The sequence below is a fragment of the Orcinus orca genome, chromosome X (genome assembly GCF_937001465.1).
Source record: "Orcinus orca chromosome X, mOrcOrc1.1, whole genome shotgun sequence".
NCBI classification, from domain to species: Eukaryota; Metazoa; Chordata; class Mammalia; order Artiodactyla; family Delphinidae; genus Orcinus; species Orcinus orca.
This window is the reverse complement of record NC_064580.1, coordinates 17,060,550-17,082,537: the sequence shown is the minus strand read 5'-3', so window position 1 is coordinate 17,082,537 and position 21,988 is coordinate 17,060,550. Positions and strand designations below refer to the sequence as shown.

Below are 21,988 nucleotides of genomic sequence, written 5' to 3'. Positions count from 1 at the left end.
GGCTTACCCTTCCCCCTCCCCATATCCTCAAGTCCCTTCTCTAGTAGGTCTGTTCTTATACAGCATTTCCCATGGACCAGAGAGTTTAAGTAACTTGCCCAGGGGAGAACAAATACTCAATGCCAGAGCTGAATTTGAACCTGTTGGTGGTTTAATTCGAGTCCATGCTCTCTCACTCCTGATTGTACTATGGTACAGGGGTACAGGATTGTCTGGGTGGCCTTGGCTACATTAAAACAACAACAACTGGACTTCCCTGGTGGCGCAGTGGTTAAGAATCCGCCTGCCAACGCAGGGGACACGGGTTCAAGCCCTGGTCTGGGAAGATCCCATGAGCTGCGGAGCAACTAAGCCCGTGTGCCACAACTACTGAGCCTGCACTCTAGAGCCCGCGAGCCACAACTACTGAGCCCGCGTGCTACAACTACTGAAGCCCATGTGCCTCGAGCCCGTGCTCTGAAACAAAGAGAAGCCACGGCATTAAGAAGCCCACGCACCGCAACGAAGAGTAGCCTCCGCTCGCCACAACTAGCGGAAGCCCGCGCGCAGCAGTGAAGACCTAACACAGCCAAAAATAAATAAATAAATTTTAAAACAACAACAACAACAATGCAGAGCTTAATTAGCATGAGGGGTACCGGGTACCATAATCTGTCAGGTTCTAAGAACCTGCTAGAAATCTTTGCTGAGCTGGGTGTTAGGCTACTGAGAGATTTTTTTTTTTAATATGCAGCTACATTCACTTGGAACCACGACTTCCTGTGAAGGCCTTATGATGTTATTTGAACAAGAGAAATAAGCTTATGAATTTTTAAAAAGTTTCTTGAAGTATATTGATTTTTAAGAATGGATGCAATTAATAGTTCTCATGAGTCCTAAGAATTATTCACCTTGGCGTGCTTTGGGTCCACGTAGAGCTCTTTAATATTCAAAGACTTTGCAGGTCCTGCTGCTGTGCCCATGTAGGAGTCGAATGTGGCTGGTAGCTTTAAACATGCGCAGTAATGTAAGTGTTGACGCTGCCAGCACAAATGGAAAAATGTATTGCTTTTATTGAAAAAACAGGCTGTGTCTAGTCTTTTGACTCCCTTTACATTTAATCTAATAGTTTCTGGGAGGGTGGGAGGGAGGGAGCGGGATTTGGCCCTTTTGTCGTTCATCAGTAAGATCCTGACAAACTGTGGGATGTGAATTCTGATGGTGATCTCCCACTGCTGCGTCTCTCACTTGTGAAGGGGAAACAAATAAAACACAGCCTAGGAGACTGTGAAGCCAGGTGATGGTATAGCCCGAGCTTCTCAAGCTCTATCGTGCCTTCCAGCTTTCCAGATCCGTCCTTTCCCATCTTGTTAAAATGCAGATTCGGATTCAGGGGGTCTAGGCTGGGTGAATGGGGGAAGGCCGAGATTGATGCTTCTTTTAGTAACAAGGGTGTAACTGACCCTTTTCACCCAGCCCTCTATTTTGGGGCTGTCTTGATCCCCTGAATCACCTGGGGGAGTTTGAACACCATGGATTCCCAGTCCACACACCAAACTGATTGGATTAGAGTCACAGGGGCTGAGGCTAGGCAGGTATTTAGGGAGAAAAAAAAAGCTACTGAAGTGATTTGGTAATAAATCTGTCACCTTTGTTTTTCTTTTGGTAGGGGAGAAGGGGGATAATGACAGCTTTGAAAACTTCACTGTTGGAATCAGATTGAGATGTTTAAAGACAAACTATCTGACATCCCAAGGGCTTCCTGTTTGATCTAAACTCCCTGAGAAAGCCCGCCCACCCCGGCCCGCCAAGGGAATTGACCAGTTCTTGATTGTGCCCAGGCTGGCTTAAATCAGGGAGCATAGAGAAAAAGGAGAGTACTTAACGGTTGGTTTGCTGACCTGCTCAGCATTAGATAATGTCTGTGAAGGTTCCCGGAGTGTGTCCAGGGAAGCTGGGACCCAAATATGGGAAAGAGGAGTCATGATTATGAGGTAGGAGTTGAAATCACCGTTGTGAATATTTGAAGTGTTGTTTCAGCTCTTTCCTCGCTCCTGTGTTGGAGTTTCATTTGTGGTGGTGTTCCAAGAGCGAGAGCCGGGACAAGCAGGAGGGCTGGGCCGTATCTTTGTTGTGATGGAGCGCCAACTCCACGGTGGGTTTCTGCAGGTTGTTCCTTTCACAGAGTGACTTTTTCTTTTTTTTTGAACACTGAGACTCTCCAGGAACTGGCTTTTTAACATTTCTTAAATTTTGCTATTAATCTTTTCCCCTGAGATCTGCAGGAAGATCAGACACCAGGTGGAGACGATCTTGCCAACATTCCTGCATCTATTGGGTCCCTTTTAAAATGTGTAGTCTTGCTTTAAAACCAAGTGTTTCCCATTCTTGCTGCGTTTGTGACTTTTGGTACCCCAGCTCCTTACCTTGTCTAAGGGTTAAAAATAAATAAGGACACCCCATAATCAGAAAAAATAGTCAGACATTCCTGCCCTTCCTTTGCTTGAAAGCTTGTACACAGTGAGAGAGATGCTGTGCACTGTCACCATTACCTTCTGCATCAGGGAGCGTTTGAGCCAAGAAGCAGAAGTGCTCAGCATGGTCGGAGACAGGGATTTCTTACAGGGTGGCTTGTACATGTTGTGGGCACCTGTGTCCCTTGCTGAGCCTGAAGTCGCTCTAGGAAAGTGGGTGTGGGCGGGAGCCAGGACATGCGGGACCTACCTCTGGCTCTCCCACCCCCAATGTCAATGACACAAGGGACCTATAGGAGAAGCTGGTGTCCTTCCCCAAAGAGAAAGCTCAGACCAGTTCAGTGGGTGTCCATCAAGTGTCTGTCATGTCTGGAGTGCTGTTCTAGGCCCTGGAGTCTAGCCTGGTGGGAGAGATAGACCCAGAAACATACTTTTTCAACCCATTGTGACAAGCAGTCAGTCTGCTCAGGGAACCCAAAGGGAGAGGACCTAAGAGCTGGGGTACGATAGGAAGGACTAGGTCAGTGAAGAGGACAGCTAGAGCGAGCTAGGAAGCAGGTGCCGTGTGAGCAGAGGCAGAGGGGAAACAATTTGATGAGTTTCTGGAAGTGAGCCTCGCCTGCGAGTAAAATGGGAGCTGGGGAAAGTGAGGTCGGGAGGTGACAGGGACCTTGCGTCCCTTTGTAAGGAACTTGGATTCTACCAGGAAGCACTGAAGGAAGGATTTTAAGCAGGGGCGTGCTGCCATCAGGTGTGGATGGAGGAAAAGTCTCCTCAACCTGTGACTTCTCCTGAATGAGCATCTGCTCCCATGTAGCTTTTTTTTAAAATAAATTTATTTATTCATTATATTTATTTTTGGCTGCGTTGGGTCTTCTTTGCTGTGCGCGGGCTTTCTCTAGTTGCGGCGAGCGGGGGCTACTCTTCGTTGTGGTGCGTGGGCCTCTCATTGCGGTGGCTTCTCTTGTTGCGGAGCACGGGCTCTAGGCGCGCGGGCTTCAGTAGTTGTGGCTCGTGGGCTCTAGAGCGCAGGCTCAGTAGTTGTGGCGCACGGGCTGAGTTGCTCCGCAGCATGTGGGATCTTCCCGGACCAGGGCTCGAACCCGTGTCCCCTGCGTTGGCAGGCGGATTCTTAACCACTGCGCCACCAGCGAAGTCCCCCCTTTTTTTTTAAACAGCTGTATTGAGATCTAATTTATATACTGTAAAATTTACCCATTAGAAGTGTCCCATTCAGTGGTTTTTAGTATATTTACAGAGTTGTGTAACCATCACCACAATCTAATTTTTGAACTTGTCCATCACCCCCAAAGGAAACCTTGTGCCCATTTGCAGTCACTCCCATTTCCACGCCCAGCCCTAGGCAACCACTCATCTTTGTAATTTCTCCCTTTTCTTTAACATTAAGCGGAATGTTTTCTGTGAGTGTTTTATTAACTTTAGAGGAGTCTCTTTTGCCAAATTACAAACTCTTGCTCTTGGCTCCGCAGACCGTTCCTGTCAGCGGTGCTTTAGATCACATGTAACAGAAACCTCTCTGGGACTGGATTAAACATGGATATTTGTTATCTCAGTAATCGGGAGGCTACAGGTAGGGTGGACCCTGAGGGCAGTGTGATCAGCTGCTTAATGTGATATCATAGACCTGTGTTCTTGCTGTCTCTCCACCATGGTATCGGTCTGGCAGTAGTTTCACCCAAGGGCTGGTTTCTCTGGTTGTAGGATGGCATCCTTTGGCGGGGAAGCGGGGCCCTCTGCTTCCTTGTTCATAGCTGGTATGTAGGAGGAGGCCTTTCCTGCAGTCTGATTGGGTGAGCTGAGTTCCTGTTGCCCACCCTGAACCAATAATTGGTTTGCAATTAATTAGGCTGCCACTCCGGAGCTGGGAATGGGCTCTATGGGGGATAGGTGGGCACCTGTGACCAAGAGTGGACTCTGCTGGGTAGGCTTGTGAGTAATGGTACCTGAGCATTTTTGAAGCTGACCGTAGCCTTACGTCTCTGTGAAAAGTGTCATCAATTCAGATCTCACCAGTTCAGGAGTTCCTCACAGTCTGGTCAGGGAGTGCTCTGAAGTTTACCTTTGGATGATGTAATAGTGTGGGCAGTAGTGGGAATGGTGGTAACATTAACTTATGTGGGATATTAATGATTTAAGTCTCTTTAGAAAAACCTGTTTGCTTTAGGATAGAAATATTTAAATGTCACTAGTAGTAAATAATAGAACATCATTCTTATCTAGTTATTAAGTTAGCCCGTTGGAATCTCTCCTGGAGGAAAAAAAATAAAATCCTGTCCTGAATATGTCAGTTTTCGAGTTACTATATGAACTTGGAATTAACAAAAATTGACTTTCTTTCAAGTGTAATTCACACTTCACTAAGCCAAATAGACATTCTGCCAGTTATCTGGACTTTATTAAACTTTGCTTTATATGTAGTAGAAAAATCAAGGTAGGCCTCTGCTTTGCACAGTCATTTATTTGATTATGAGCTGTATTTTCAAGTCTATTTTGGAGTGAGGTTTGTCCTCATGTAAGTACTGAGCGTTTGCTGGTGCAGCTCTTAATGGTGAGAACGGATGTTGAAGAAAGCAAACACCATATGCCCTTTGTTTCCCGTGCATGTCCCCTCCTGGAGGCTGGGTGGAGTGTTTCAGCTGTCTCGAATAATCTCCATTTTGCTGTGACTGCAGACTTTGTGGTTCTCCAGCTCTCCTCTCTGATGTTAGTTACAACTTCTTCCTAATTAGGTGGCTCTTTTTCCTCTTTCTCCCCGGGGTCATAAAGGTTCCACACTCTCAAGTGCCAGAGACTGGATTCATTTTGAAAAAAAACGCATTTCACTCGATTTGTGAGAGAAATAAGCACAGAGAGAGAAAAAAAAAAACCCACCCAGTGTGAATATGTAGCGGGAGGGGCGGGTGGGCTGGGTACGGGACAGGATGCTTAGAATAATTCTGCTGCCAAGTGAATCACAGGGACTTGCAGTTCTCGGCGAGCACGGAACACACTCCTGCCCAGAGTTCAGACACAGTCAGCCCGCTCTCACCATTTCATGCTCCGCGGTATGGAGCTTTCGGCAGCCAAAGCCCCGAGTGCTGCCGATGCGTCTGAGATTGTAAGTAGGCCATACATCTGTTTCGATTGTTATTATGTCTGCATCTTTTGTAGCCTGTTGCCCGACTGCTTCGTAGGCCTGGAGGGAGGCACGATAGGGAATTTGGTCCTGGCTCAGTCCTTCCGAGATGGTGAGCAACACCGTTTTCCATTTGGACCCAGGTGTTTCAGTTTTCTTGTTTGCGGAGGAAGGGAATTTCTTTCCCCAAGCCCTCCTCAGTGACAGAAGTGGCTTTTGGCTGAGCCCCTTTGGTAGCGGCACCTATAAAGATTTGGAACAGGTCTGTCATCTGGCGGGATGGCTCTTTCCTTCTCCTGACCGCTGTCAATGAGTTTTTTCCAGGGGACACGGCACACGAGACAACCCCAGTCAGCCAAGCCCACCCCCGAGTCCCCACGCCTGCAGATGGCCCTTTCACGGGTGAAGTGTCCCTGTCAAGGGTTGGGAGTAGGTAACATTTCTGAGGCAGCTGACAGAGTTGGGAGGCTGGGATGAAGCCAGGTGTGGAATCCAGCTTTCCTGTGGTGGGAAGGAATAAGGGGGCAGGAGAGGAGAATGACAGGGAGGCAGGACAGAAAGTTAGATCGGGGGCTTTTCATGTCACTGTCCTGTTGCTCGATGCCAGCCCAGGTGGCAGGCAAGGCTCAAATCCTCACTCAGCTAACTGTAGCCTGGGGCCACTAACAAAAATCTCTCCTGGTCTTACTTTTCTCACTTGAAAATTGTGATCACTGCACTTCATGGGATTGCTGTATTATTTGGAGTGATGAGCGTGAAAGCACCTGGCACTTGGTCAGCACTCCCTAAGTGATGTATTTTGCCCTCCTTTACCCCTTCTCCTTCCTCAGTGGGATATTAGACCATCAGTGCAAGCAGTGTGCTGGGCTCTGAAATGCCACCCATGTTGCTGTCCCCAGCTTGTTTGCGGGCAGCCTTTGTGGCCGTCGAGTTCCCTTGGTTGGTGTCATAGGTTTATCTTGAGGCCGGCCAGTTGGCCTGGTTGCCCTTTTATTCATGGGTACATGACTCCCCAGAACAAGGAGGTCTCGGGGAGAAGGTGTGAGTGTGTCGCACTCATGTCTCACAGATCTGTTTGCCTTAGAGATCATGGGGACTGGGGAGGCTGTGCTAAGAGCCCTAGATGGAGAGTGATCATTCAGAAGAGCCATTTCTGCTTCAGCTTTGAATTTCCAAGTTATCAATACCTATGTTCAGCCGGCGCAAGGGAGAAGAAAAAGGAATGATAAACCTCGAAGAACACTGCTCAGCAATTTATCTGATTTCTGATTCAGAAGTAGGTGTAGAGCTACTTCGCCGTGACTTTACATCCAGTTGTTTCAGTCATCCTGTTCATGGATTCAGCCAACCTCCATGCACATGGGTCAATTCCTAATTGCCTTCCCACCATTAGGTGTGTTTGCTTGTTTAGGGGGATTTTCTAGAGCCTGTCTTGTTAATTAGTTTTACCGGGTGCTTTATATTTGCTGCCTGTGAGTTAATTGCTAATAATAGTGTTCCCTTGTCAGTTACAAGTTCTCCCACCCCTTTGCCCCCATTGAATTCCATGTATTTCATCTCATATTTAGGCTAAAACAGTTTGTCTCTAGCTGGCAAGACTCCTTAATAACTGTACTCATGAGCTGTAACACAATGGTAATTTTTACCCTTGATTTTGGAGACATTGTATCATCTGTACATTTTGTTTTGTGTGCAATGATTTAAGAGTGCCTTTTTTTCCTTAACCAACATCAAAGTCATGTATCACAATGTACCAACCTTCAGTAGCTCTCTGTTGCTCTTCATTGGAACCCACCTTCTTGCCCACCACCGGCTGTGCCTTGTATGATCTGGCACGTGCCTATCTTTGCAGCCTCATCGCGGTCACCCTCCCACTTGGCCACTTCCTCCTACCATACCACCGCCCTGGCCACCCTAGCACCTGCTGAGCCCCTTCCTGCTGCTGGGCCCAGGCACTTGAGGTGCTTTCTCCTGGGAGCACCCTTTCTTTGGCTCTTGCTTGGCTGGCTCTTGTTCTGCTTTCAAGTGTTACTCAGAGAAGCCCTCCTGAGCCATCTTATCTAAAGGGACTTCCTCCATCTTAAGTTTCCTTCTCCCTTCCCGTCACATCACCACATCTATTTCTTGCAGGGCGCTTACATCACAGCCTGTAAATCCCTTGTTGCCTCATTGATTTACTTGGCACTTGCTGTCTCCTTCACTGGAATTTCAGCCCTGGTGCGGGCAGAGGCCTTGTCTGTCTTATTCCACTGTATCCCCGGCGCCTAACTCAGTTCTAGACACATAGTAGATGCTCAGCAAATATTTGTTGAACGAATAGAGGCTTTGGATGACTGATACAGTGGATGCCTTTTAAGTAGTGTGGGACTGCAAGCTGATAAAGTTAGTTCCCTCTTTTCTGTGCCAGACCCTCCCCACCCCATGTGCCTCCGTCACTGCTCTGGCACTTTGGGAGCACTCCAGACCCCAGGGCCCCGTTTCCCTCTCCTGGCAAGCCCATGGCTGGTATCAGGAGCCACCCTCTAACTGTTTTAAGCATCACTTTTGTTCTCAAAATGAAAACCACCTGTCTTCAAAGTGATTTGCTTAAAACAAATGCGTATTTCTTTAACAAGGCCTTCCTCCCCTTCTGCCTTTCCCCACCTCCTGCCAAGAAGAATGGGAAAACACTCTTATCTTGGAAAGTGATTTTTCCCTCTGGTCACAACCCACAGCTAGATGATTTATCAGCCAGTGTGCTGGGCAATAGCTTCCCCACCCTGCGGCTCTCAAACGGTGATGATTTGTTCTCCTGAGAGGCTTGGAGGGGGTCCTGTGATGGGGGCTCGGCGTTGACACTGCCCATCTTTGTATATTTCCTTTAAACGTCCTTCCTACAGGTACGGAACCTAGCCCAGGGCACCATGTAAATGGCGGCAGGGGTGGGGATGGTGTCTTAAGTGCTTTCTGGTGGACTGTTTGCCAGCTCATTGATTCCTTAACACCAACTCGGGGGAGTAAATAGTATTACCCCCATTTTAGAGGTGGTGAGATGGAGGCTCACAGAGGTTAGATAGGTCATAAGCAGCCAGAATCAGAACCCAGGTCTTTCTGGCTTCCAAATCCACGTATTATTTGTTGGTGTACTCAGTGTTCCTTAGGCTGTTTTTTTTTTTCCCTCACTACGCGGCTTGCGGGATCTTAGTGACTCGGCCAGGAATTGAACCCGGGCCCTTGACGATGGAAGCGTGGAGTCCTAACCACTGGACCACCAAGGAATTCCCTCTTAGGCTTTTTTTTTTTAATATAAATTTATTTATTTATTTTTGGCTACATTGGGTCTTCGTTGCTGTGCCGTGGGCTTTTCTCTAGTTGCAGCGAGCTGGGGCTACTCTTCATTGCGGTACTTGGGCTGCTCGTTGTGGTGGCTTCTCTTGTTGCAGAGCACGGGCTCTAGGTGCGTGGGCTCCAGTAGTTGTGGCACGCGGGCTCAGCAGTTGTGGCTCGTGGGCTCTCGAGCGCAGGCTCAGTAGTTGTGGCGCATGGGCTGAGTTGCTCCGCAGCACGTGGGATCTTCCTGGACCAGGGCTCGAACCCGTGTCTCCTGCATTGGCAGGCGGATTCTTTTTTTTTTAAGAAGATGACTTTTAAATGTATTTATTTATTTATTTATTTATTTTTTCTGTGTTGGTTCTTCGTTTCTGTGTGAGGGCTTTCTCCAGTTGCAGCGAGCGGGGGCCACTGTTCATCACGGTGCGCGGGCCTCTCACTGTCGCGGCCTTTCTTGTTATGGAGCACAGGCTCCAGACGCGCAGGCTCAGTAGTTGTGGCTCACGGGCCTAGCTGCTCCGCGGCATGTGGGATCTTCCCAGACCAGGGCTTGAACCCATGTCCCCTGCATTGGCAGGCAGACTCTCAACCATTGCGCCATCAGGGAAGCCCCGGCAGGCGGATTCTTAACTACTGCGCCACCAGGGAAGCCCCAAGCCTTTTTTTTGACTATGTCTTGCCGTTAAAAAACAACCTGGCAACTTAGCATACATGTACACATACAGTACACATGTGCATATATGTACACATACATGTAGCTGCAAAACACTTCCTGAAGCAGTAGTTGCCTTCACTGTGTGTGATGCACTCTTTCATTCTCTGTTCTTTTCAAAGAATTCTGGTCAGCATATAGCAGGATTCCCTTCTTTTTAAAGGCTGAATAATATTTCATTGTATATATATGCCATGGTTTCTTTATCCATTCATCCATCAATGGGTGGATGTTGTTTCCATACCTTGGTTGCCAGGGGCTGGGGGGGAGAGGGAAATGGGAAGTTGCCATTCAGTGGGTATAAAGTTCCATTTATGCAAGATGAATATGCTGTAAAGTTCTGCTGTGCAGCAGTACTGTGTTGTGCACTTAAGTTTTAAGAAGGTAGGCTCAAGTGAAGTGTTCTTACCCGCCCCCTCACACACACACAGAATGCTGGTGAGGACCTTATAAATTTTTTTTTTGGAACTCAGCTGTTTTTATTTCACTCCTTTTTAAAAAAATTTTTTTGGAGTATAGTTGCTTTACTGTGTTAGTTTACTGTGTTAGTTTCTACTATACAGCAAAGTGAATCAGCCATACATGTATACATATGTATACATATATACATATATATATGTATATATATATACATATATCCCCTCATTTTTGGATTTCCTTCCCATTTAGGTCACCACAGAGCACTGAGTAGAGTTCCCTGTGCTATACAGTAGGTCCTCATTAATTATCTATTTTATACATAGAGTCAATAGTGTATAGATGTCAATCCCAATCTCCCAATTCATCCCACCCCCTCTTTCCCCCTTGGTTTCCATATGTTTGTTCTCTACATAATACAAGCCACAGGCCGGGAGAAAATATTTTCAAAAACACATTGATAAAGGACTCATGTCTAAAATATTAAAAAGAACACTTAAAACTTAGATATAAGAATACATATATCCCAATTAAAAATAAAATAGCTGAACAACACTTCACCTCTGCTTATGAGGTTACAGAGCAACCATAATTTTCATTCATTGCTTATGGGAGTGCAAAATGGTACAGCCACTTTGGAAGGCAGTTCGGCAGCTTCCCAAAAAGTTAACATACTCTTACAAAGCTAAATATATATGACTTAGCACTTCTGCCCCTAGATATTTCCCCAAATGATTTGAAAACTTATGTTGACACAAAAACATGTACATGAATGTATAGTAACTTTATTCATAATAGCCAGAAACTGGAAAAATCCAAGATGCCCCTCAGTAGGTGAATAGATGAACAAACTATATTACATTCATTGTAATATTATTTAGCTATAAAAAGAAATTAGCTACTGAGCTATGAAAAGGCCTGGATGTATGTTTCATACATATTGCTAAGTGGAAAACGCCAGTATGAAAAGGCACAATAATGTATGACCCCACATTATAGGAAATTCTGGAAAAGGCAAAACTATAGAGGCAGTAAAAAGATCAGTGGTTGCTAGGGGTTTAGGGAATAGAAGGAGAGTTGACTAGCTGAAACACAGGTAATTTTTAGGGTGGTCAAAATATTCTGTATAATACTTGGATGCTAGATACATGACATGCATTTGTGAAAGCCCAGAGAAGTTTGCAGAACAAAGAGTAAATATTAATGTATGCACATTTTAAAAATCATTTAAGTAGTTGGGTGATCCTAGGAAGGAATGCATACTGTGACAAGATAGTCTAGTTGTTTTATAATTGCATAAAACAATCTTAGTGAAGCGGATGGGGGATAAGGCGTGGCCCTAAATGACTTTGGAAATGAGTAGAATCTGTAAGAGTAAAGGCAAAAGAAATTGCACGTAAGTGCTGTACTTTAGTTGATGACGCTGTTTCCCCTGGGGGTACAGGTTAGAAATTCTGATACTGTTATACATGTGTACTGGAATTTAACAGTTAAGTAAATGAATGGCAGATGGGAGAGCCAAGTTTCTCACTGATTGGACGGGAGGTTATAGAAGTGAATAGGCTAGAATGATTCTTGTGGTTATGATTTATAGTTGAAGACATTAATTTGAACTCATGTTTAGCTGAAAATAGATTCAGATGATTTCTATATGAAATATCTATAGATATATGTATATATACAGGTTAGTACACACATGTACTAACATGCTTCATGTTCTAGCAGCTGACAGGACCTAGAAGAAGTGAATATCCAGTAGCAAAAAACACACCTAGCAGTCAGATTTAGGTTTCTAAAAGCATTCTCTAGCAAAGTAACCAAGGTTCCTTGGAAAAATGATTCCAGGGCTGAAGCAGGACATATACAAGATGAGACAGAGCATCTTGTAGTGCCAGAAAGTGATTTTTAAAAAATCTACATTGATGGAGGTATGTCAAAGGGACAAATTAGCCACCTGAAGAGGTCCCAGTGGCCAAATCTGAAATACTTTGAATAACAAAATAAATTAGTATTGGATTAAAGCCTAAAGTATAAAGTAAATTTCCATGAGTCCATATTGATGTAAAGAAGATTGAATAAGTAAATAAGCGGGGCACATAAACAAATACCCCTTGCCAAAGAATTCCAAATAATTTAAGTAGATACTTTGACCTCAAGGAGAGAGAGCCTAAATCCCCATTCCTTAAGTCTAGGTTATGCATAATGACTTCCTTTTAAATTATGGAAGAAAGGAGACAAGAATAACTTCATAGTGGAGAAACCTGACAACCACTATCTCAGTCAGGTGATGGAAGTCAATATCAATGCCACGTTGATAATATGTACCCTTGACATGATGTGTTGACTGTGGCACTTTACCTCTGCAGTCTTCTGCGCAAAATACATAACTCAATCTAACCACTGGGAAAACATCAGACAAATCCCAAAAGAGGAAGTGATACAAAATATATAACCATTACCCCTTAAAACTTTCAGGGTCATCAAAAACAAGGAAGGTCTGAAAAACGATCACAGAGAGAAGTATCCTAAAGAGATATGACACTAAATATAACGTGGACCTTCTAAATTGATTGCATGACCCACTAATTGATGGCAACCGGAACTCTTTTGGAAACAGCTTGACAAACACTAGTGTAGGTGAGATGTAATATATGCTTACTTTACATAGAGCTTTACATGATGTAAGCTACTTTCTAAAATGTCTGTGGAAGTATAACATACATATATAAAATGCACATGAGAGTAAGCTTGTTGAAGTTTTGCAAACTGAACATATCTGTGTAACCATCAAATCAAAACACACACCGCTAATTAAGCTTCTTTGAATCAAGACAGGCAGGCATGGAGTACAACAGAAACAGATATGCCCACGATTTGTTCTGAATTATGCACATCTAGCTTACTTGATAGAATTTCTCTTTTTAGATGGATATTTTGTGTTTCCAGTGATGGGGCCTGACTGGTACTTTAGATCTAACAACCACCCAAGGAATGGAACAAGGCTTCCGTAAGGGCTGTCAGAAATGGGCAGAAAAGGAGGCTGGCTGAGCATGGGCCTGGCAAAATATGAACAACGAGGAGGAGGGGGAAAGGGCCAGGCCCCGAGGTTGGATATGGAAACATTCAAGTGTGAGGATTTATGGTGATAGTAATTGAGACCAATTTTACTGAAATTTGGGGGAGGGGTGTGAATGGGAAGGAGGGAAGGGAACTTGTGATTAGAGTCCCAGGCCCCTAGAAGCCAATGAACTTTTGTGTGAAATAAGGAACTTCTACCTCTCATGGTGGGTATTGACTTTTTTTTTTTTTTTTTTTTGCGGTACGCGGGCCTCTCACTGCTGTGGCCTCTCCCGTTGCGGAGCACTGGCTCCGGACGCGCAGGCTCAGTGGCCATGGCTCACGGGCCTAGCCGCTCCACAGCATGTGGGATCTTCCCGGACCGGGGCACGAACCCGTGTCCCCTGCATCGGCGGGCGGACTCTCAACCACTGCACCACCAGGGAAGCCCCGGTATTGACTTTTAGAGAAAATTGTTTTAGCACACTGAAGCAAACTGCTTATTTCTTGGCGAAAGACATAAATGCATCTCAATACAAACGCAAGCTAGAGTAACTCAGCTTTCGTAATATGTGTGTCTGCAAGGCTGTCTAGGTGGACAAATTGTCCATAGTTCGTTGTAATGGGATGTCCGCAGAAATGAAAGAGAGCATTTACTGGGGTTTTAAACATTACATGCTGTTACAAAATTTGGGTAATCAACGCCCTTGGTGAAATGCAGTGATAGCAAATTTTGTCAAACTGCAGCAGCTTCCTTGAATCAGGGACTTTGGGATAATAATAAAATCCTTTAGTCATTGTGGACTGGATAAGCTCTTGACCTGTGGTGCTCACTGTGGGTTGGTGCTTAATTCTGCATGTGTTGTGACTGTGCTTGTGCAAAAAAAGTCCTGGGACTGTAACACACACACACTGTGGCCCAAGAGGAGGCACCCCGCTGGGGATAGGGAGCGGCTGTATTGGGACTTCCCTGGTGGAGCAGTGGTTAAGAACCTGTCTGCCTCTAGAGCTCTAGAGCCTGCAAGCCACAACTACTGAAGCCTGCGTGCCTAGAGCCTGTGCTCTGCAACAAGAGAAGCCACCACAATGAGAAGTCCGCGCACCACAATGAAGAGTAGCCCCCGCTCGCCGCAACTAGAGAAAGCCCGCGCACAGCAACGGACACCCAATGCAGCCAAAAATAAATAAATAAATAAATTTATTAAAAAAAAAAAACAAAAGAATGAGTTACTGTTCCTTTCTTGGAGCTGAGCGTCATGCCAGGGCAGTAAGTACTTGCTGGATGAATGGAGGGAGAAAGAAAAAAAAAATCATAGCTAGCATTTACTAGTGTGTACTATGTGCTTTGCCTCTTTGATCTGATCTAGTCATCAGAACAAGCCTTTGACGTAGACACTGTGAATATTCTTACCTTTAGAGTGAGCTTATGTCCCTGTTTGCCAGGGGACTGTCCTGGTGTTTGCCTATTGTCCTAGCATTGACATCGATAACCTCCTTTTCATTCCAAAATGTCCTGGTTCAGATGATAAATTCTTTTTAAAAAAATTTATTTTATTTATATACATTATTTATTTTTGGCTGCATTGGGTCTTCGTTGCTGCATGCGGGCTTTCTCTAGGTGAGGCGAGCAGGGGCTACTCTTTGTTGCGGTGCGCGGGATTCTCATTGCGGTGGCTTCTCTCGTTGCGGAGCACGGGCTCTAGGTGCGCGGGCTTCAGTAGTTGTGGCTCGCGGGCTCAGTAGTTGTGGCTCGCGGGCTCTAGAGCGCAGGCTCAGTAGTTGTGGCGCACGGGCTTAGTTGCTCCGCGGCATGTGGGATCTTCCCGGACCAGGGCTTGAACCTGTGTCCCCTGCGTTGGCAGGTGGATTCTTAACTACTGTGCCACCGGGGAAGTCCCGGTAAATTCTTTCACTCTGAAACTTCAGGTCTTGTCATTTGACCGCTAAGTTCTACTGCTTCACAATTTAGGTCAAGGAACATGTAGTATTAAAACAGCGTTCTTGATGTTTTCCAGTCCCCGTCTTTAGTGAAAATCACTGCCGTGATGTGTGACTAAGGGCAGTAGGAATGTGCTAGGCGAAGACCCATTGAAATCCTCTGTGTGAGCTCATTGCTGAATCTAGACGATGAGTAGCCTGGAGTGATAATACTGTTCACAAATGCCTGGTGCTTTATTATTTACAAAACCCTTTCTCCTACTGTATTGCGTTGAAACTTCTTGGCCCTGTGGTGTGGGTGGTGGTATTTCCATTTTCGGAAGGAGGATGCAAGGTCAGCAGGCCGACGTGGTCACCTGCCTGAGGTTTTACAGCCAGAAAAGGAGCTGATCCCAGATTCGACGCAGATATTCTGCCTCCATCAGCATTTTCTACCCTGCCAGACATGCCTTATGCAGCTATTCGACGGTGCTGTGGGGTTTTTTTAATTTTATTTTTTTAAAATTGAAGTTTAGTTGATTTACAATGGTGTGCCAATCTCTGCTGTACAGCAAAGTGACTCATTTATACACATATAGACATTCTTCTTTTCATATTCTTTTCCATTATGGTTTATCACAGGATATTGAGTATAGTTCCCTGTGCTGTACAGTAGGACCTTGTTGTTTATCCATCCTACATATACTAGTTTACACCTCGAGGGTGCTGCTTATGGAGCATTAGGACGTCACCTGGAGATTCATTAACCCCAACACAGGATTCCACAACCTCGACACTGTTGACATTTTTGGCTATTTAAGCCTATTGTGGGGCTGTCCCATGCACTGTAGGATGTTTAGCAGCATCTCTGACCTCTACCCACTAGATGCCAATACACACACCTCCTTTCCTCCCCCAGTTGTGACAGTGAAAAACGTCTTCAGGCAGTGTCAAATGTCCCCTGCAACACAATTGCCCCTGGTTACACCTGTCATTTCCCTCTCTCTCTAGTTTCTAAAGCATCAGAAAAACTATTGAAAGCCCCACAAAGGGGCAGAAAAGAGGACAAGCAACACATTTCACGTGAAATTCGTGAAATTCGCTTCCACAAAAGAACATTGGGTTCTTATCCCAAGGAAGGATAAGATAGCCACCATTTTTTAAAGTCAAAAATCACACAATTAAAAATGTTTTGTAATAGAAAAGTTAGAATAGAGATCAGCTGAAATATGCACATACAAAATCTCCTGTGATCCAACTGCCCAGAGATAACTATTGATACAATTCACATTATGCTTTCGCTCCTTCTAACCTTTTTGAACACAAGTGTATAAATATGTGTATCATTTTTCAAATAGGGCTGTGCCACAAATGCTGTTATGATCACTGCAGATATATTTCTATGTCTATGATATAGAGCTGCAGAGCGTTTCATTGTATGGCTACAGTATAATTTATTCACTCAGCCTCCTGTTGTGTACATTTGTTTTGTATCTACTTTTGCTTTTGCTTTTACGTGCAGAGCTCTGTTGAGGATTCATGGTGTGCATCTAAGCCTTTCACAGCTTTTTTTTCCTTATAGAAATAAGGAAATTTTAGCATCTAATGAACAAGTATCCAGGTCATAATGTGCTGGATTGTATTTTGATTATATTACGTACTTTTGCCCCTTAAAATTATGGAAAGTGCACTGATAAAATTTTGTTTATGCACTCAGCTTGCAGAATGGAGTGTGGAAAGTTCTTTGGTTTTCTGATTAAATGATGATTAATGAGAAACCATTTAGGTTTCAGGCCTTGCTCATGAAAACCACTCTTAACTCAGGCTACTTCCTGAGTAGGAATTACAGCCCATTGACAATCAGTGAGTCTTCCTTTAATACTGTTCACTTCTGAGAGTAATTTAGGGCTATGTTCTCATGAATTCTCATTGCTCAAGTATTTTTCTTATACGTGTTTAAAATGGAAAAAAAAAACCTCGTGGTAAAAACATTGAAGCAGTACAGAAGAGCTTAAATATTCCCTACTTTACTCCCCTCTTGTTTTTTTAATTCCCTAGATATTTTTAATGCAACTACAAACAATAAAAACATACAAAAAATTTTTTTAAACCCCACAAACTAGACAGTATGCAAGGTCTGATCCGAATGGCTTTTTTCAGTTAAAGTTTCCTTCTATGTCTGCACCTTATTCTGTGCAGTTGGTGCCCTATTTGGGGTTCTTTCAGGCCTTTCTTTTTCATCAGCAACAAAGCACCCTATTTATGTGAGTGCACCTGAAGGATAAATGTCTAGCAGTGGAGTTGTTGGGTTAAGAGTCTGTCCTTAGAATTTTCATAGATACTGCTAATTGCCCTTCTACCAATCGTGTATATATATATATACACACACACATATATATATATACACACACACATACATACATACATACATACATACATACATATATATCCTGGCTTGCTTCCAGCAGGCATTTTTTTTTTCTGCCTGGCATAAACTATGGATTAATAAACCCTGTGGTTGAACCTCATCTATGGGAAGGGCCATAATTGGTTAGGAGGAGCCCACAGTCTCCCTAGTGACCATTCTAGGGATTGACTCCTGGCCTTGGGGGAACCAAGGGGGAGATTTATTTACTGACTTTCTCCTGGAATTGGTCTGGAACTGGCTTTTACTTTTGTCAACCGTGGAGTAAGAAGTACATGTGTAAAGCTGGGAGACGATACCCAGGTAGGTGACTTTCTGGTGACGTTTGACGGAGTGTCTCAATTAGAATTGAGGTGGTTAGAAATGGACCTTTGTTACTAAAGAGGTTGCAATATTTACTTCTCAGTGAGTCTCTGAAATAGAAGAGCATGTCATTTAGCATTTGGTACAATGTACTAAATGTAACATGTCAATATAATAAACGTAACTCTAATGTGATACAGTCATTTCATAGCCATTTTCACTCCCCTTACGTTTTCTGTAAAGTCTTTTCTGATGTTTCTCCCTTTTCCGTCTTTGTCTACTCCATATTGATAATTTTTTGTACTGTCCTTTTTTTTTGTGGTACACGGGCCTCTCACTGCTGTGGCCTCTCCCGTTGTGGAGCACAGGCTCCGGACGCGCAGGCTCAGTGGCCATGGCTCATGGGCCCAGCCGCTCCGCGGCATGTGGGATCTTCCCAGACCGGGGCACAAACCCGTGTCCCCTGCATCGGCAGGCGGACTCTCAACCACTGCGCCACCAGGGAAGCCCTGTACTGTCCTTTTAAAAAACTGATAATTACGGTCAGTGCTGCATTTTGGACCTTTTGTTGTTTTATTATCTTATTTGTGACCAGCTTTGTCTCCCTAATCAAATGTTCACTACCCTTTGGTTTCTAGTCCTCATCGCCCTAGCACAGTGTTTGGCATATACGTATTTGGGTTGGGTGCTCACTTCAGAATCCTCATTTTATGGGGTCTCTGGTAAAAGAGGACCATCCCTGGACGGCCCCCCTTTGGGCCCCAGGACGGTGATCATTAAGGTCTCTGTTGCCTCACTCTTAAGGGCCTTGCTTTCCTGCCCAAGGGAGGGCACAGCAAGGTGCCATATTTTATTGGTTTTGTATTTGAAGCCACGGAGGTTGGCCAGTGTTTGAAGGTGGTTCCATGACCCCTGGCGGGCGCAGCAGCTGCCACAGCCCTGGATAACAGTGAGGGGCCTGCATTTTCTGAGAAGTCGGGGGGCTTTCTGATGGGCACTTCAAATGTTCACTCACTGCAGTCTTGGCCAGAATTTTTTGAGTCAGCCTGGGGTGAGCCACCCCGAGGCTGAGATACAGAGAGGAAAGCAGGGCTGAGGAAACTGACTTTTCCTGTCAGTGAGCCTGAAATTGGGGCAACTCTTGATATGCACGCAGTTGTCCAGTGCTGTAGCTAATGCTAGGAGATGACCTAGGAACTCGGGGCAGGGGCCCCTGCCCTGAAGGCGGAAGCTGACGGCTTTTTAGGTTTGGCCTCCAGCGGGGCTCCTTGGGCTCTCCTCTGCCTTCTCCTCATCCCTCCAGGGCTTACACCCGGGGCCCTGCTGACACTGTTCTCCGGGGAGCTTCCAGAGGCATGGCCTACACCTCAGCAGGGAGTCTTAAAGAAGAAACAAGCCAGAGAACTTTATTTTTCTTATTGTTCAAGTAATAGATTTTCTTTTATAGCAAATAAAGAGAACCTTTTAGAGGCAGACAGTGTGATCCAAGGAAAATGGCCTTTGGAGCCAAATGGTTCTGGGATGGAATGTGGGCTCTGTGACTTTTTCCTTAAGGAGCTGTTATGAGCTGAATTGTACACCCCCCCAAATTCATATGAGGCTAGTCTAACTGGTGTCCTTGTAAGAGAAGGGGCCTAGGATACGGAGAGACACCAGGGATGCGTACACCAAGCAAAGACCATGTGAGGACGCAGTGAGATGGTGGCAGCCTGCAAGCCAAGGAGAGAGGCCTCTGATGAAACCAAACCTGCTGACACCTTGATTTTGGACTTCTAGTCTCCAGAACTGTGAGAAATCAATTCTGTTGTTTAAGCCCCCCAGTCTGTGGTATTTTTTATGACAGCCCTGGCAAATTAATATAGGTACTTTTAGCAAGTCAGCTCCTCCAATTTTGCTTCCCCCATCGCTAAAGAGAAGACCACAACACCTGCCTTTCAGAGTCTATGTGAGGGACAGACATAATCCTGGCTTAGAGCAGGTACTCATAAATGGTGCCGGTGATTTAATAGTATAATGATAGAAACCACCACCCTGTCCCCCACCTAGGTTTTCTGGCTTCAGCCTGATTTGAGGGGTTTTTTCCTTTCTTTCTTTCTTTTTTTTTTTTTACTTTCCTTTTAAGTGCTTTTCAAACAGGGTTGCAAAGAACTCCTGGGATCAGAGGAAGTGGGTACTTCATGGGTTTATAACACGCAATGAAATATTTTCTTCTGATTAATCCTTTTCATCCTTTTAATCTCCTAACATACTGGTGTTCCAGGTACAATTTTATTTAGGACAAGGATTCTGCTGCTAAAATTAATTGAAAGCACCTTTGGGTGTGGTATAAATATTTCCTGTACCTAATATCCACTGTATTAGTTTGCTAAGGCTGCCGTCACAAAGTACCACCAACTAGGGGTACTTAAACAACAGAAATGTATTGTCTCACAGTTCTGGAGCCTGGAAGTCCAAGATTGTGGAGTGGGCAGGGTTGATTTCTTCTGAAGTTCTGAGGGAGACTCTGTTCCAGGCCTCTCTCCTAGCTTCTGAAGTTCTGAGGGAGACTCTGTTCCAGGCCTCTCTCCTAGCTTCTGAAGTTCTGAGGGAGACTCTGTTCCAGGCCTCTCTCCTAGCTCCTGGGGGGTTTGCTGGTGAGCTTTGATGTTCCTTGGCTTGTAGATGCGTCACCTTGATCTCTGCCCTCATCCTCGCACGGCGTTCTCTCTGCGTGCGCATCTCCATTTCCAAATTTCTCCTTTTTGTAAAGATGTCAGTCATGTGGATCAAGGCCCACTCAGATGACCTCATCTTAACTTGATTGTCTGCAAAGACCCTATTTCCACATAAGGTCACATTCACAGGTATTGGAGAGTAGGACCTTAAACGTCTTCTGGAGGATACAATTCAAGCCATAACAGCAATGATACTGGAACCCAATTTGCCGTCTGTGTCCCTCTGCCTGCAGCTGGCAGCTTCCCAGGAGAAGTGTCCTCGCCTGGTCTACAGCTTCCATTCGTCTTGCAGGTTTTAGCTCAGAAGTAACCTCCTCAAAGAGCTCTTCTGCAGCTACTCTCAGTATAGATTGATTGAATGAATGAAATAGATTGTGGAGTAAAATTGAAATGTGACTGAGAATTATGCCGATATTTTGCCCTAAAAGTGTGAGGGAGCTTCTCTCTACCCCCCATAAATGTTACTTGTAGCTTTCTTGTATATCTTGGCTGTGTCACCACTACAGATGCTATTTAAGTATCATTTTGTGCCTGTGAATTGAGATGTCGGGCACCTCCCGAATGTCATGATGTTTCCTGTTCTGTGTGCAGAGCATGCCAGGAGGACTCAATCTGTTGGATTTTAATTTTTTTTTGCAGTGAATTACAACTTAATTATGATTTTACAGTAATTCACAGAGCAAAACTGGCTAGAACCCTTCTCTGAAAGACCTCTCAGGTCTAGAAAACCTACAAATTACGAGTAAGGGAAGCATTTACTGATTCCAGTGAATCGGTTTGTGTTTATTGAGTATGCTCTATTTGCTAAAACCTTGCTAGGTGCTGTGCAGACAGTAGGTAGTATAGATAATAGTTATGGCCTCCAGCGCCACACAATTCATTTGCATCAAACATTCAAAAAATAAACAACAATCCACGCAAAGTTGAACGAGGATGTGTAGTGTAGAAATTAAGAAGGAAAGAGTGCTCACCGTGGGCCAGAGGGTCAGGAAAGGCCTTGTGGACAAGCTTAGCTTAAGCTTAGGCTACATCTGGAACAGGTAAAGATCCGAGGAGAAGAGGAAAATTACTAGTCCAGAATAATAGTAATGCACCGTGGAGGTATATAATAGTCCCAGTGTATATTGAGCGACCTTGTTCTAATAAGATTAATTTTGTTCATAGCATAGGTATGATCTGGTTTATAATAGGAAAATATTGGGAACAACTAAGCTTCCCATCAACTTGGGAAGAATAAATTACAGTACATCTCCATACTATATGGGATACTCCACAGCCAGAAAAAAGAATGAGAACACTTTTTACTGACATGGAAAGACCTCCCAAATATATTGTTAAGTGAGAAAAGCAAGGTTCGGGAGAGCATGAATCATACACTAACCTATGACATTTGCTTAAAGAAACTGGAAGATATGCAAGAAACTAATTACAGTTAGGAGCAGTAGTGGTAACTGGGGTAGTGGGAGCTAGATTGTGTGTGTCTGTGCGTGTGTGTGTGTATGTGTGTGTGTGTTTTATTTTGGAGATTTGAATGATATAAGTGTA

The 21,988-nt window shown here is 44.7% G+C and overlaps 1 protein-coding gene across 11 annotated transcripts in view; it reads left to right on the top strand.

Moving 5' to 3' along the window:
- Positions 1 to 21,988, top strand: part of SH3KBP1 (SH3 domain containing kinase binding protein 1) — a 343,640-nt gene that overhangs the window by 78,022 nt on the left and 243,630 nt on the right. Inside the window, exon 1 of one of the 11 annotated variants that reach the window (XM_033411499.2) lies at positions 5,435 to 5,571. The exons of 9 other annotated variants lie outside the window; for them this stretch is intronic. In XM_033411499.2, coding sequence (XP_033267390.1) covers positions 5,509 to 5,571 — 63 coding nt within the window. In that variant the 5' untranslated portion in view covers positions 5,435 to 5,508. Of the gene's footprint in view, positions 1 to 5,434; positions 5,572 to 21,988 lie in introns of those variants that run through there. One more of the 11 variants, XM_004283057.3, reaches the window with a different exon arrangement.